The following is a 16,378-nucleotide window of genomic DNA, read 5'->3' as shown; positions in this document are numbered from 1 at the left end:
CCCAAAGTCCAATCAATCTATTGCAGTCCTCCGTATATAAAATTCTAGTACGCTATACCTAGAAAAAGAATATAATAACTACATGATTCACTGAAGTCTACCAGAAAGCATGCATGCGAAGTACTAGCACATTCTAATTAATAAGACCAGTGCATGCAGTTCAGCAACTGCCTATGCTGCTGAACTCCCTCACAAACTCAATAAAACTACAGTCACCTTTTTAAAAGACGAGTCTCCTTTTAAAAAAAAATTATCAGTGAAGCAAATTATTAGTTCTTGATTGTTGATAAGAACACGCATGATACCATATCTATTAAGTTTTAAGATGACTTGATGGATGACAACAGAAACCTCCCTACTCTTTCCTCCAGGAAGTCATTCATATCTGAACTGCTGTGTCTGTTGGCTCCATGGGGCAAATGCACAACCAGGGACTAAAGAATGCAGTAAGGACATGCTATTTCCATAGTCCACATTTAAAGCAGGCCTGCACATACAGGCACAGCTTGACCTACTGTTTATAAAGAAAATGAAAATCAATGTCCTACTTTCTTTCCTCTTGATCAGAACTTCTCCTCAGTTCAAATTTGTCTGCATTTCCAAGACAACCAGAGGTTGATGAGCAATGGGAAAGAAGAGCAGTTCTTTTCTTACTGCTTTTCATTAAGAAACAGACATAATCAGTAAAGCTCAAAGATTTGCATGCATGAGCAATACTCTCCCGTAATTTCTCACAATGGGTTATTTTCCGGACCATCTACACTAGCCTTCTAAACTTCATTTAGGAGAAAAAGACGTGCCATTCTAAGATGTCTTCCTCGTCCTCACTACATTTTACTCAAAACTGGAACTATTTCCTAATCGAGCATACCACTTTAAAAAGGCCAAGCAGTACCACTAGATATTTGTGTGAAACAGACCTTGTCAATGGTTTGTTGTACTTAGCTGAGAGCCCCAATATGTCCTGATGCTGAGATTCAGCCTCCAATTAACTCAGGATACAAAAAACCAAACCAAACCAAACCAACAAAAAAATCACTAAGCAGCTTCAGCTCCCAGGAAAAGAAAGTACAAATAAAATATGAAAAAATTAAACATCTACTTGCAAAGGAAATGATCCTTCAATCTTGGTTTCTCACACACACACACAAAAGGTAAGCTGTAACAATTTACTCCATGAATTTCTATTTTGTGTTTGCATATTTTTACTTCCTCTTCAACAGTGCCTGCTGAAGCCAAAATGTTTGGTAATCCAACTTAAATACAGCTCATCACCCTTTCTAAAAAAACTTGCAAGGATGTCATTTTCATTCCTCTCCTTTCCCTGTCCCCCCAAAAATCACAATTGCCAATATCCTATGGCATTGGTTCCCAAATTCTCAGAGATAAGATGCATTCATGATCCTACAATGCACAGAATAAGCATATCCAGTAGAACTTAAAAGATATGAAAGCATTAGTGTAACAAGCACTGGAAGACAACATATAATTCCAGCCACCCATGATAAAGCCAGGTAAACTGTAATTAGAATAGGCACAAACGAGGACAACAGAATCATGCAGAGTATCAAGTGTCCTTCTTATAATGGCTAGAAGAGCTTGAACTGCTTTAATCCACACAGCACAGACTCAGAAGGAATATGACTGTCATCTAAAAAATGACAGGGGAGAGGGGAGATGGAGAAATGAGTTATGCCAACACTGTTCTTTTGCTTAGACAAGAACAAAATGAATATAAACTGACCTTAAATACATTTAAGCTGAAGAGTGGGAAGTTCTGCTGCACATTACGACAAAAGCCCTACCTTCTTTAAGGAGAAAAGACTTCGTGGAATTAGGAAGCATACTATATCATATAGTTATGCAATACAGGGATACTAAACTTGACAACTCATGAAATACAATACATACGATATCGTGTCTAGCAAGTCTTCTTACAAAACAAAAGCTTTTAATGAAAAGCTTTGTATAATGTAAGCTTTTATCCTAACATGTTAATACTTTCCACTACCTTTGGAAACCCCCTTTATCTTGTTCATTGCTGTATTCTGAAAGGCTTTTCCTTTTTCAAATTCTTCCTCAATGAACTCTGTGAAATCGTTACATATTTCCTACAGCCATTTTAATGCTTTTGTTGACCTTTTGACATCCATTTACCCATTAAATCTGGGCTTAAGCTCTTCCTTTTCCTGTAGGAATTCAAAGCTATAAACTGCAGATGGATCTGCCAAGGTACAGATGCTCTGACAAATGTATTTACAGGGTTCATCTCTTCAGTTATAGAAACTCTGAGGTAATGGCTTTTTCTAAAGCAGAGAATACTTCAACAACACAGTTACAGAAAGCACATTCTTACACACTGGCATAGCTATTACAAACAAAATAATCTATCAGGTTAAGTCAAAACTTACAATTATGAATGGAGGAGCCTTCATAAATTTTATGGAGCTTTCCAACTCTGCAATTTGCAATGCAAATGTGGGTGCATTTTGAGTGGGGGAGAAGGGAAGGGAGCACAGAAGCCTTGTTCTATGGCACTTCCCAAGTACCTTATCCCACATATTTCTTCTCTTACAGAGGGAAGCCTCCCTTCTGTACCACCATGCCACTGTGTTCCACACAGTATGAACAAATGTGTTCAAACTAGCTCAGGCCCTACTTAGAGAATAAAATGGGTTGCTTTTTACATTAAGTTTTCACAACAGAAGTAGGAACGTCTCATCCTTCAGATTAAAGCTCATTAAGTTTAACTTCAAAATCTTTGTAATCAGGTAAGGTGACCAAACCATGAGAAGTTTGCCTTACTCGGATAAGGAATCTTCTAAAGCTAACTCGACATTTAAAAAGTGACTTCTGTCAAGCTTTGCATGTAATCATTTAACGCAGTTTAAATGTGTACTTAAGTGTGAAGACTGACAAAAGAGACATGGTTTAAAATACACCATAAAACAGATGTAGTTTTACATGAGAGACATGTCCATTAGTGACAGACATTTATTTTAGAATTAAAGCATCTCAGCATACAGTGAACAGAGAATAAAACAAACTTTCAGGTTGCTTAAGGAAGTAAGTAGAAATACCTTACTGTCAAGCTTTAGCATGACTCTTCCGAGCCCTCTGATGGGCCGCGGAGCAAGAGCTTCCTGACGTTCCTTCACAAAATTTTCAACAAGTTGCCACCAACTTTTGCAATGGTTTGCCATGAAGTTCAAAACTCCAAAATGAACCACGAGTTTTTTAAGTGCCCAAACTGTAACCACAAGAAGGAAATAAAGTATCAGAGATTTCAGAGGAGCACCACAAGACTACACATCTATTCCATTCTGAAAGACCTATGAAAAAGAAAGAAAAAGATTCTTGAGTTTTATTTCCCATTAGAAACCACTTTCAGAATTTTCAAGTGGTTTTAGTACTAATCTCCTCATTAGCTTTACAGCGGTGCTTAGCCACATGGAATTTAGATGGCAGCAGAAGAAAGGTGCCTGCGTACTGCCCAATTATGCAGCTAACAGACTTGAGCAAGGCCTGGGATAAGCAGGTGCCATTCCATGATTCCAGTACAGTGGATTTATCATATCTTCACACACACACCACTCCAGACGACTACACATAAAATACTACACTCAGAACTCAACAGTATGTTACACTTAAAAGAAAATTTTCAGCCTCATTTCTTAAGTTTTAGGCCTTCGATACTATTAAAGCTGTATCTTTCCTTTAAGGACTGACAGCGTATCACGTGTAATTTCACAGTAAAGAAGTGTCCATTTGAATCTTCAATTGAAATACAACTACTGATTAATTTTGCTTTTAAATATCAAAAACATTACTTTGAGATCAGCTTTTTATCTTGGCTTGAAGATGATCACACAAAGCTTCAGAAAAATCCATACTGCTCCTCAAAAACAGACAACAGAAGAAATATTTACAACTTTTTTCCCCCCAAAAAGAAGTATTTTGCTACCACAACAGCTTTTCTCCAACACTCCTAACACATATCCACTGTAAAATACAGAGCTTCTTAACAACGCTAGAAATGTCTAGCATTACAGTTACAGCAATAAAAGCTCAGGTCCGTTTACCTGCCATGAAGCAAAGCCCAGAGACTTTTGCGTAAGGCTTATGGTTCCAATTCTGCAATGGCACTGCTCTCCCTCACTTACTAAGTATACATGCAAAACTTGTGAATCATCACAATCAGGAATGTAAAAGTAAAAAAGCATGATACATACTAAACTTTCCCTTGAAGTTGATAGACCTTTAACAGTCATGAAATATTTGCCACATTCTTTTTTTATTCAATGTTACACCACTCAAATTACCTAACTTCTCATCACTGAAAAGAAGAAAAGTGAGCAATCTTCCAAAACCACTAGCAAATTTAACATCAGAACAAAGGAGTTAATTAATTTACATTATAAACAAAGAGTTGTATTACAACTGACTTTACTGTAGTATTGATGCAAATATACCAGTCACAAAAACATGATTACAAAATACATCAACTTAAAGGATCATAATTATTGTATGTAGCAGTAACAGACCGGGAGGTCTCACAAGCCAGTCCTGCCATGAACTACTTATACACAAACCTCTAAACAAAAGTATACTGCATCCCCAAATACTGAAAACTATGGTTCCAAAGGAAAACAAAGTGAAACTATTAGCAACAGAATCACATAATTCTCCTAATTTCTCCATAATTTTTTTTTAAACCAGAATTTAGTAACAGTGAACGTCACATGTAGATCAAAAATTAGTCGGTGTTAAAAATTCTACTTATACAGTAAAATAACTTTCTGTGAAAACACGAGCAGCACTCCTCCAATTAGATCATATTTCTACCAACATTTGATACTTAATTCCCCATCATTACATTCAAGTGTACTTTTAATAAAGCTTTTTTTTATTATGAAAGACTATTCTCCAAACTAGATTCATTACTTACTGCCATACATCAACACCACAGTAATTCCCTTGTCCTCAAAAATTCACATCATGCTTCTACTTGGACATGTGTAAAATGACACATATAGCCAAAAAGGTTAACTTTTAATGTCCACAGGGCATTTATCAAAGTTTCACAAGGGCCTATTATCTGTAAGTCACTTGTGTAATAGTTTACTTTCTTGTTCATGGAGAGCTCATTCAACAGTTTGCTGACATTTGGTTTACTTACACTCTGGCACCACCTTGTGGCAAACATGGGATTTATTCTCTTGAAGATATAGAATAATCTAATCTTTCTACTAAAGATCATGTGGCAAACATACAAAAAAGGAGAAAATACAGTGCAAGTGCCAGCACCTAACTTGCAGGCTGAAGTTTTGTACAATGAAATGTAACTCGTGGTAAATAGACAAACTGCTGCTCAGCAAAACAGGGAAAGCTTGCATTTTACAAGGTGAACAACATACCTGAAATGGCACTCTAACCTTCTGCTATTATTTAAAAATAAGTGTTTAAATAGTATCTTCTAAAATAACTGAGCGTACACTCATTGCAAAGGTGATGCCAGCAGGTGCTGCAGTCAATCACACAGCTGTAATTATATTAGACTAAAAAGAGGCAAGAGAGAAAAAGCTAAAGGAGGGCTGTTATTAGAAAGATGAGAACAAAAGAAGAGAAAGGCTGCATAGTAAGAAATTCCAAACATCTCCAGGAAGCAGAAAATGACCTGAAGACAAAAATAGAACTAAAAAAAAGGACGCAACAGAACAAGCAAGGAAGTAAATGAAAGATCTTAAAAAGAGACAATAACAGGATTCCCAGGCTCACATCACTGAGCAAAATGCTACAAGTGTTCCACAACTTGGTTTATTGCTTAGCTTTTGATTCAAAAGTAATTTTTTCATCTTTTCATTTTATGGTATAATTATGGTATAATTTTTCCACCCTCTACATTAAGCAATTTTAAAAGAGCATCTCATTCTACTGAAGTGCAAATGCGTTCAACGAAAAATGTTAATGGTACCAAGATACTTCTAATAATCTAAATGCTACTTCATGTAAGTCCTGTCTACCAATATAAGGAACTCTGGTGAAATTAACACCTTTCTACTTAAGGTTTTAGGGGTGTTGGGTTTTGGGGTTGTTTGTTTTGTTTTGTTTTTTGGTTGGTTGGTTGGGTTTTGTTTTTTTTTTTTTTTACATACTAGAAGCATTCTCCTTAAGGTCTCAGAAGTGCTAAAGTTGCAAGGAAACTTGCTTTGTAAGTTTTCCTATTTTCCACTACTAAATATTTTTAATACCACCTCTCTTTTAACAATCCAGGTTATCATCATTCACCTTCTGACACTTAATGTGATCCACTGTTCTAAATTTGGCTCTGTTCATCATTATACTGCCTTTTCATAATATTTTTGTGGTGATCTAGTTATATTCAGTTATATGCCAAGAAAAAGCACTTAATGGCCCAGTGTCACTGCTAAAGCAACAGGTCACATTCTCAAAATAATTTCTATTTTGGCATGAGTTTATTGTTCAGGTAGCTAATTTAGACCTAGTGACTGGAAGCAGGAGTATTCATCCATTTCAGTTATAGATGTGCACTTTAATCTAGATTTGTCTGGCTTAAGCTTAAAACCAGTCATTGTTGTCTGCCTAACTGCAAAACTATCATCGCATCTATTTTTCCTCCCACCGAGTAGGTGTTTCTAAACAGTGGTTAAGTCACTCCTTCACTTTTCTCTTCAATAAATTAAGCCACGTAAGCTTACTTCTAGTAAGTCTAAAATTTATTTTCTAATCCCTGTATCATTTTTATGATGCACTTATAAGCTACATCCAACCTGCCATCACCATTTCCCATGGTGCCCAGACACCAAAACTGGGCAGTTTCTTCTGTAGCAACTACACTGGGATGAAAAAAAATCAAACCCCTCTCTCCTCTTACCCTGTATTGAGCTACTTACATGCCTAACAATCGCATTACCCTTTAGCTGCTGCTACAGTGTCACAGCCAAACATGCGGCTGTTCCTTTCACCATGACTCTCAGAGTTCAGAGCCCCTCGAACCTGTAAGCATGACTGCGGGAGTCACGATTTCCAGATGCACAACTGGATGGTTTATAATGGCTTTGTGTATTGGGTGTAAATCGCACGGTTTTGGTAGCAAGGTGGCCGCTGGGGTGGCCTCCATGGGGAAAGACCAAGGGCTGCCCTGTGCCAGACACGGTCGGTTCCAGCTGGCTCCACAACGGACCCACCCCAGGCCAAAGCTGAGCCCACCAGGCACAGGTGTGGTGCCTCTGTGAAAATACATTTAAGAAAACACTGGAGAGGGAGGAGGGAACTGTCCTGGTTTCAGCTGGAATAAAGGTAATTTTCTTCTTAGTGGATGGCATAGTGCTGTGTTTGGATTTAGGATGAGAATAATGTTGATAACACACTGATGTTTTCAGTTGTTGCTAAGTAGCGCTTATCTTAAGTCAAGGATTTTTCAGCTTCTCCTGCCCAGCCAGCAAGAAGGCTGGAGGGGCACAAGAAGTTCGGAGGTGACACAGCCAGGACAGCTGACCCAAACTGGCCGAAGGAATATTCCATACTATATGACATCATGCCCAGTATATAAACTGGGGGGAGTTGGCTGGAGGGCACTGCGGCTCAGGGATTGGCTGGGCATCGGTCAGCGGGTGGTGAGCAATTGTATTGTGCATCACTTGTTTTGTATATTCTATTATTATTATTATTTTCCCTTCCTTTTCTGTCCTATTAAACTGTCTTTCTCTCAACCCACGAGTTTTACTTTTTTCCCTCCGATTCTCTCCCCCATCTCACTGGGTGGGGGGGCAGTGAGTGAACGGCTGCATGGTGCTTAATTGCTGGCTGGGGTTAAACCATGACAGGAACACAGACAGAACAAGTGAATAGAGAGGAAGAGGGAACAGAGGGATGAACACAGGGAATAAAAAGGCCAGGGGAGTAGAAGCGCTCCACGGTGGAGCAGGCACACCACTCAGAGGGACCGTGGCCTGTGGAGGACCCATGTCAGAGCAGGTACTCCTCTTGAAGGGACTGTGGCCTCGGGATGAAGAGATGCCTGAGGTGGTACCTCCCCAAAGGGACTGCAGCTCATGGATGAGCCCACACTGGAAGACAGGAGAAGAGTGAGTGGCTCTGTGGGTACTTGGCTGCTGGGTGGGTACTGGGGCCAACCCACCACACTTGGTAAAAGGGAAACTAGCTACATTTAAGTGTTAGATACATTAAAAAATGCTGAAAATTAGTGTTTTAACTGAAGTTTAGAGAAAATCCAAGCATATTGGGAAATTCACTTTGTTTACAGTATGGGGATGGGAGGAAATGCCTTTAGAGTCCTAGTAGCTCATGCATATTTCCAGAGTTCCCATCCTCCCTATTCACCCCCCAAAAGACTATTGGAAAAAGTGGCATTCAGTTTTAAAATAACCTCTTTAGATAGCTATCATAGCTACTCCATTCTTGCTTGATATATAAGAGAACAGATGCATGTAGATGTGAAGCAACAAAGCTAATTAACCTCAGAGCTAGAATTAGAATCAAATTTATCTTGCGACTTGTCCACAGAGCCTAGCAACCCATTTTTAATGGAAATTAAAAGTTAGCATGAGCTGCACTTCAGTACTGAATAACAGCTAAAATATTCTTTATCTATAGGTTCAAAAATATGAAAGACAAGACATCAAGAGCAAGAAAAACAAAGTATTCTAAACAAAAAGTATTCTTACAATGAAAGGTATGGCACTAAATTATTCCAGGTAACCACAATAGTTAACAGACAAAGCAATTTTACAGAGTTGTTCACTACATGGTAACAGACCGTGCACATCAATCTTCCTGTTTGAAGCTACAATTCATCAAGAACATAATAATGTTCAAGAACATTACTATGTTAGTGATGTTCTTAAAAAAAGATCTTGAAAAAGTTTTAAATTAAAACTCACACAAGCCTACAAGCCTTTCCTTCTATTTTATTTAACACAAAGCCTAAGGCTATCCAAAGTCATCATTTAACATACTTTTCTAATAATCAGATTATTACCTGCAAAAGGCACCGGCAACAGCTGCACAATCCAGAAATTTAGCCAGATCTGGACAATGACAATGGCCCACACAAGTGTAACAAAGTAAATATCACTAGTTTTCTTTTTTCTAAGAAAAGATCCAATCTCAGGTCTTTGTCTGCTCCCAGAAGAGGATGAAGAGGAGGAGAAAGATGATGAAGCATGTAGAGGCTGATCACCTTCTGTTGCTCCTAATACAAACAAACAAATGCAAACAAAGAAGTGGAAATTATCACATAAATGTTCACCACAGACCAGAGTATGCTCCCTAGTCCCAAATTAACTTTTTTTTTGTTGGGGGGGGTGTCAGGGTTTTTTTGGTAACTTCTCTAAAAGATAGAGACAGCCTTGGCACTGATCTGAATTTTGAAAAGTTAGAACAGGGCTGTGTAAGCTCTCCTACATCCTGCAACACCATGCCAAGCAGTCCCGGGAGAAGGAGAGAAGAAAAGATGCTACAGCCTCTAAGAGGCCTTCTGTCACTGCAAGTAAATTGATAAAATATATTTGGCTTCTAAATAACCGTAAACCCCTGAAAAACACAAAGTGTAATTCACTTCTAAAAGAAATCTAAAGTCTTAAAAGAAAGCTTTGATTTCTCTGTACTTCAAGTACTCAAAAAGAAATCTTAAGATTTGCTGAAAGCTCATTTAAACAAAACAAAAAAATACAGCATACATTGAAGAAGCAGCTTGTATCTTACAAATTTCTTACTACACTTTTTCTTTTCCTGAACACCACATTACAAACATAGCACTCACACTGTGATCCTAAATTACTTGCTTGTGCAACATATTTTACTAACAACAGCAAGCATAAATTAGTGGGTAACAAATGTTGTCATTCTCTCATTCTAAGTTAGTAAATGTGAAATTCAATTAAAAAATGTGACCTGATGTGTTAAAGGCACTTATAAATAAACAGTAAATAGTCATTTCAGGCAAAAATATTACATCCAAATTAAAATTCTTGTATAGAGAACACAGTAATTGATTTTATTTATTTAACTTTTTAGTTGGTACATCTGCCTATTATCGGGCTAGTACGGGTGACACCAAATCCATTTTCAGTTGCTGTATGTAGAATCTCTTCCTGAGAACACCAGTATTAACTTTTACTGAGGCCTCATGCTGGTGGCGAAATGCACACACTCCCACACACCATTACTTGAGAAAAATTTGCAGCCATGGTGGAAGAATGCACACACAAGAAAACCTGAAAAGTTACTCTATACTGAAGAATAAAAGGCAATTTGTTACGTTGGTACACACTGCAGCAGGTAAGCAATGAACACAACTCTTTCACCGGACTTGTGTCACATCAACACCAACCACTTTCCTCCCACAAAGAAAAACTGCTGTACAAACCTTATTACAGTATACTACAATGCATATCAACCAAACAACTCATGTTCCACACATGTGGTCGTAGCTGCAATGTGCCACTAAAGCCATTCCTAGCCTACAGCATGACAGCTAGAACGTACAAAAAGACAAGACAGATTTGTCATACGTGTACAGTAGTGGCAAGTGACAAATTCTGCAGCCTCACACACTGGATGAACAGTCTTCTTTTGTTGTAGAAATCTGCACTGGTGTTCCACAAGTAAGGGGGACTATTTTTAGAGTTTATAAGCACTTCCCCACCACACTAATACAATAAGGCAGATCTACTGATTCTCCCAATTGATAGACACTGGGACGATGACAGAAACATCAGCTGGTTGCTGGTAAAATATTTGGTGGAACTTCAGAATATTCCCAAAGGAATTACAGCACGCAACCTGAAAGAAGGAACTCTGCAAGCAGCTAAACACAGTAGAAGCTTCAGGTGGAGTGCTTCTTGGCAAATCAGTTCACGTCTCAAAGGGATGAAGGCCAGCCCTATCATATACAAACTACACTTCGGAGAAAAAGACACCAGTTAGTTTTTCATAAGGGGAGAGAAAGTTACCTGTAAACAGAAGCTTTCCTAAAAAGACAGACAAAGTGTTTTTGTCGTAAGAAATAGAGGGTCTACCATTCCCCTGTACTTCTCAGTCTATTTTTAATGAAGCAGAAGAGTACTACTAGAAACACAAATGGATCCAGCTTACGATGCACTAAAGGAACACAAATTTGAAAGCAGTATATCCATAATTGAGAATTCTCCCCTATCTATTCAACTTACTCAACACTTTTCTTTTTACTTTTTTGCTCCAAAATTAATATAACAAACATAAGAAGTAACATGACAACAAGCAGAAACTAAAATATTTATCAAAGGGAAGGAAGTGCTAAAAGTCAAAACAGAAAAAGAAATTTAATATGCCGAAGTCTATGCCTCAAGATTAAAGTTATCCGACACTTTTTGCCCCAAAAGCCCTTAGTAGAGTCACTTCTATGAAAGAAAAAAGAATAGTCCTTCTTTTGGTAATGAAAAATTTGATTGACATATTTTTGCAATGAAGAAAACCTTAATTAAATAACAGCGACAGTAATGTTAAGAGTAGTACCAATTAAACTGCCTCATTCTCTTAGTTTCCCTATTAACTTAAGCAGACTGTACGCAGAATGCAAAACACAGATGGGAAAGAGCTGACGGGAAAAAAAAAAAAGAATTTAAAAAAAGGAAAAAAAAGAAAAAGAAAAAAAGACTAAAAACTCCTAGGGGATTCCAAGACAAGAAAGCTTTTTCAGAATGCAGTTCTGCAGCACTTTAAGCCAAACTAAACTGGCATTGCCAATGACCCGGTACTCTCCCCATGACAAACACACAGACCCCTTAGCATCAGAACTGCCGTTCAGATGACTGTACCATAAGTCAGTTCACAAAGCTGACCCACCCAAAAAAACCACCAAACTTTGCAAATGAAAGAGGTCACACTTTGTTGGCAAGATACACTCTGCAAACCGAGGCATGAGCACCTTGTCAACACAAATAGGAAAAAAAGGACTACCAGAATACTGATTTAGAGTAACTTCAGGTTCTGTAAAACCCCATTTAGTGTGCTTCATGATATTTTTAGAGACGAAACCTGAAAAACACCTTTCTATCTTCCAACCAACGAAAGTATGACAGTCTTTCCCAAACGGCTAACATAATATCCAGTGAAGAATTATTGCAAAATCAGAATGTATGGTATTTATCTGAATACAATAAACACAACAAAAAAAGTCAATTTTCCAGGCTGTCTTAAGGTATGTTCTTTTCTTTACACAATATGTTCTCTGTCAAGTCAACTTCTTGCTGGCATAGCGTTTTGAATTATTCTCCTCCTCTTCCTTAAATAAAAGGAAAAGGAACAGCAGCATAAACAGGAAGGCAAGTATCTGTATCTCTGTGGAGTAGGGTATCAGAATAAAATCTTCAGAGTTAGATGAAACAGTGATTTTATTATCATTAATGAAAAAGTCTTTCACCAGGATGAAGGTACTCCTTCATTAATAACCACATCTTTCTGTAATTTCAAGAGAAAAAGTTTGGTTTGGGTTTTTTTTTAAGAAAACAAAGAGGGTGGTGGGGAGGGAGGGTAAGAGGCATGACTACATTTAAGGATTTCAGTATCTATCATATTCAAAGCCAACAAGACAACAGAATCTTGCCTACAGTGCAGCTAACAAAATACTGCAGTGGTATCTGCTTCTTAAGTTGCGGACTTCTCATTTGCTGTATACTCTGGAAATTCTTGGGACACCAGGAAGGACAGCAAGTTAGACCACCTTCACTGGTATCATTAAACTCCTCACCCCCAACACTAAATACCAGTATTCAACAACAAAATAAGGAAACACACCAGTGTTCAGAAAAACCTATAAAATCAATACAGCTTATTTCCCCTCCTGTTTTTTCATGAACGAATTTAACTGTAAGGAGAACAGTAAAAACATGAAGCATTGATTGTTCTATCATTGATTTAATACAGTATAAGCATTGTTACTGCTACTGGCAATTAATCAACCTCGACAATCACTGACATATTTAGAATAGATATAAGGAAGATCTCCTGAGGTCTGCTATCCACCTGGCTGAAGACGTGAAAACTTTCAAAATCTTAAACTTCTCATAAAATAGATGTGTGTTACATTACAAGTTCCAAAGTAAGATAACAAAACATCTAAAAATCACTGCAGAGGAAAACCAAAAGAGTTGCAGTTTCTTAACCCTGCAGGTAAAACCTGTTGCTGTACAAGAATAATGTTTCATCACCATTCACACAGAAGATCCAAACCAAAGATGACCAAAAGGACGCTTTACACATGTCACAGAATAGAATGCTAACTCCCAACAGATTGCTGGAAAATTATTTGAACTATTGTTAGGAGTAAACAGGAAACTCCATATTTGTTCTTTTCCTGCTGTGAAGGAAAACAACAGAATTCGCAAGACGAAAAAACATCTGGTTAACTGGCTCAAGAAAGTAAGTCAAAAAACATTCACTATAAAAGACGCCTTTGTAAAACCACTATAGTTTTCTTCTGGCCAAGAGAGGTTACAACTTGAAAACAGAAAAAAAGACTGTCTTAAAGAAGAGAAAAAAATTAAAACTGTTGTGTAAGTTAAAAAAAAAACCCACCACCACAAGCAACAAACAAGAACACAACCACTTACATAGCACATTTGTGGGAGACTTTTGCTTGACCAGATGTTCAAAATCCAGCTAAAAAAAAAAAATCTCATTTCCAAAATTAAAGATTAGAGACAAATATAAGAGAACTGTTACCATGATGCTTCATTCTCAAATTTCAGGACATACGTCCATAGGGTTCTATATTTATTTTGACAATAGTCATGTAAAATGTAGAAGCAAATATAAGAAAAGAATAAGTTGTCTAAAGCTGCCCTTTATATATTTAAAATGAAGCGTGTTTTCAAGTACAGCTTACAGTGACATATTTAAAATTAGGAAGCGTTTTTACATTTCATCAAAAGATTTCTGAAGAGCTTGTTCTACACCGTTTCACCTAGTGACTGAAGTAACTTTTTAGTTTCACGAATGCTAGCCTTTAGACAGAGGTTTTTAATGCCACATGCTCAAAGCATTCTCTCCTGCACAATCACTATGTTTCCTCCTCTGGAGCATGATTTACACATTACAGACAATATTAAGAACATACTGTCTCGAAGTAGACAACTCTTAGACACAGCCAATTTCAAAATGAAGTTTTGGAAGTTCACATTCTGTCAAGTTGAATGACCTGTTTTGTCTACTTGCGGGAAATGGATGAAACCTTTCAATTTCCAGAGATCTCCGTAATGGCTTATTTTTCTAGTACTGCATTCCATCAAAGGCCTACCCGGAAAAATGATGGTAAGGTTCAAAACCAGTGATGGACATCTAAACACCTTCTTTGCAACTCTTTCAAGCCATTTCTTACAGATTTCTAGTTGTGTTATTGCAAGTGAAAGTATTGTGACTCAAGCTACTATGTCAAGTAAACTCACTACAGGAAAGACTTTGAGCATGCCATACTTAAACAGAGAACAAAGGTTTTTTTGTCACTGTGATGTATACAAAAATTACGCCAGTCTGTCTGTACCTGGTCCAGAAATCCAGTTCTATCTTGTAACTGCCAACAAATCAAAAGAAGGCTAGGGAAAATAAAATAAATTAATAGTAAAGAATAGGAAAAAAACACGCCCTCATACTGGTGAAAAAAAAAATTCTTCTAGTCAGGCCATCTAAATGTACAGACAGCCATGTAAACTGTCATTTGAAAGATAGCTTTTATATTATTGTCTTCTTAACATTTTTAAAAACAGATAAACCTGTTTCACAAAGTAAGGATAAATGTGCTATTTCGGACAGGATGAAGAGGATAGGGACTATTTTGAAATTTGTTCTTAATTCCCTCCAATTTCATGCCTTTAGAGCAAATTCAAACATTTTCTTACAGAGTGTTCAGTCACCTGAGGGTTGTGAGGAACGTTCATTATTGGACTCATCTTCTGTCATTGAAATTGCCATGGCAATTGTTGAAGCAGCAATGGAAATCATCTGACCAGGAAGCTCTGCCCCTGTAAAACATATATGTGTATGTAAATAAAGAAAAGCTTAAGTCTTAAAATGTTTTATTTGTTGCTTGATATCCGCTGATGCTGTTGAGCAACAGAAGTTATATGGATAGACACTGTTAGTTATTATTATGTATTATATGTAGTCAACATGATCAAACAGGAATGAGGGCGATTAATTTCAGTATTACAATACACCTGGAGCCAAAACACAAAACTAGTTATTTGCTTAGCACTTTCCTTGCTAATAAACTGTTACCGACCAAGTCATTCGCAGCTGCTGGCAGTCTGATTAATCTAAAAATCTCTATACCAGATAATCAATTTTACTAACCAAGATTATGACGACTTTCAAGAAAACTAAAACAGCAAGATAGGAAAAAAGTTTCCCAAAATAATCATACAGCTAGTCCTAGAAAGGAACACCTGACATTTGCTTTTATGCAAAATTGACTCACAACAGGCAAAACCTATTTTTCTCAAAGTCTAAACACAAACCACAGTTTTAAGAGACTGGTGTTTTAAGAATGAATGACTGGACATAAGAAACTTGCTGGATGGAGCTGTCTCAGTTTCTCTCATACTGAATATTACAGGAGCTACTAAACCCATATTGCTTCTTTCTTTCAAAATTAGCCTGATTTCAAATTTCCTGGGCTTTCTTTACACTTGAAACTACACAAAGATTCTGAAAACTTAAGCAATGGGGCTTGATAATGAGAGTCACTACTTTGCTATGGAAAACAAACATCAGTCCATTGCAAAGATTTTCTGTAAAGAATCAAAGATTCACTTCAGCATGTGTAAACCACTTTGAAACAAACATTCTAAAAATCTTATGGTAGATTCTTGCAGTCCATATGATATTGAATTTACAGTAATATGGTCCATATTCTTTCACCTGACTTTACACAACTTTTGCCTCCAACAATAAAAGAAATAGTGACTCGTTTCTTACCAGAAGACTCCTTTCCATTCTGCTGTTCATGCAACATGCCTACAGTCATCAGAACAACTATAACCAGAAACACAGGAATTCTCCAGGAACCTGCCACAGAAGCTGAAAGATACAGGGGGTTTTACCAAAAAAATTACGTCAGTAATAAACTCTACATTTAGCAAAACCAAGAAAGGCAGCACATCAACCAAGAACAATCTGGGCAGAAACTAAGAAGTGTCATAAAGCAAACAAGTTTCTACATTCACGGAAAGGAAGAATAGAAAAAAACAGGTGAACAAGTTTCTCAGTGAATAAATCAAGGTGTTACGTTCCTAACTTCAGTGACTTTAAACTATGCTGATATTCTTTAGAGAACAATTTTAAAAACAACATGCAAAAT

At 37.2% G+C, this 16,378-nt stretch overlaps 1 protein-coding gene across 1 annotated transcript in view; it reads right to left on the bottom strand.

Moving 5' to 3' along the window:
• Positions 1-16,378, bottom strand: part of TMEM245 (transmembrane protein 245) — an 86,005-nt gene that overhangs the window by 55,919 nt on the left and 13,708 nt on the right. The window contains exons 3-6 of the mRNA XM_050892749.1: positions 15,997-16,098; positions 14,934-15,041; positions 9,023-9,235; positions 3,081-3,250 (exon numbers count right to left, since the gene is read on the bottom strand). Of these exons, the coding sequence (XP_050748706.1) occupies positions 3,081-3,250; positions 9,023-9,235; positions 14,934-15,041; positions 15,997-16,098 (593 nt within the window). The remainder of the gene's footprint in view (positions 1-3,080; positions 3,251-9,022; positions 9,236-14,933; positions 15,042-15,996; positions 16,099-16,378) is intronic.

This window comes from Gymnogyps californianus, chromosome 2 (assembly GCF_018139145.2).
Source record: "Gymnogyps californianus isolate 813 chromosome 2, ASM1813914v2, whole genome shotgun sequence".
Classification (NCBI taxonomy): Eukaryota; Metazoa; Chordata; class Aves; order Accipitriformes; family Cathartidae; genus Gymnogyps; species Gymnogyps californianus.
The sequence above is the reverse complement of the archived record's forward strand: the minus strand, read 5'-3'. Positions and strand labels throughout refer to the sequence as shown.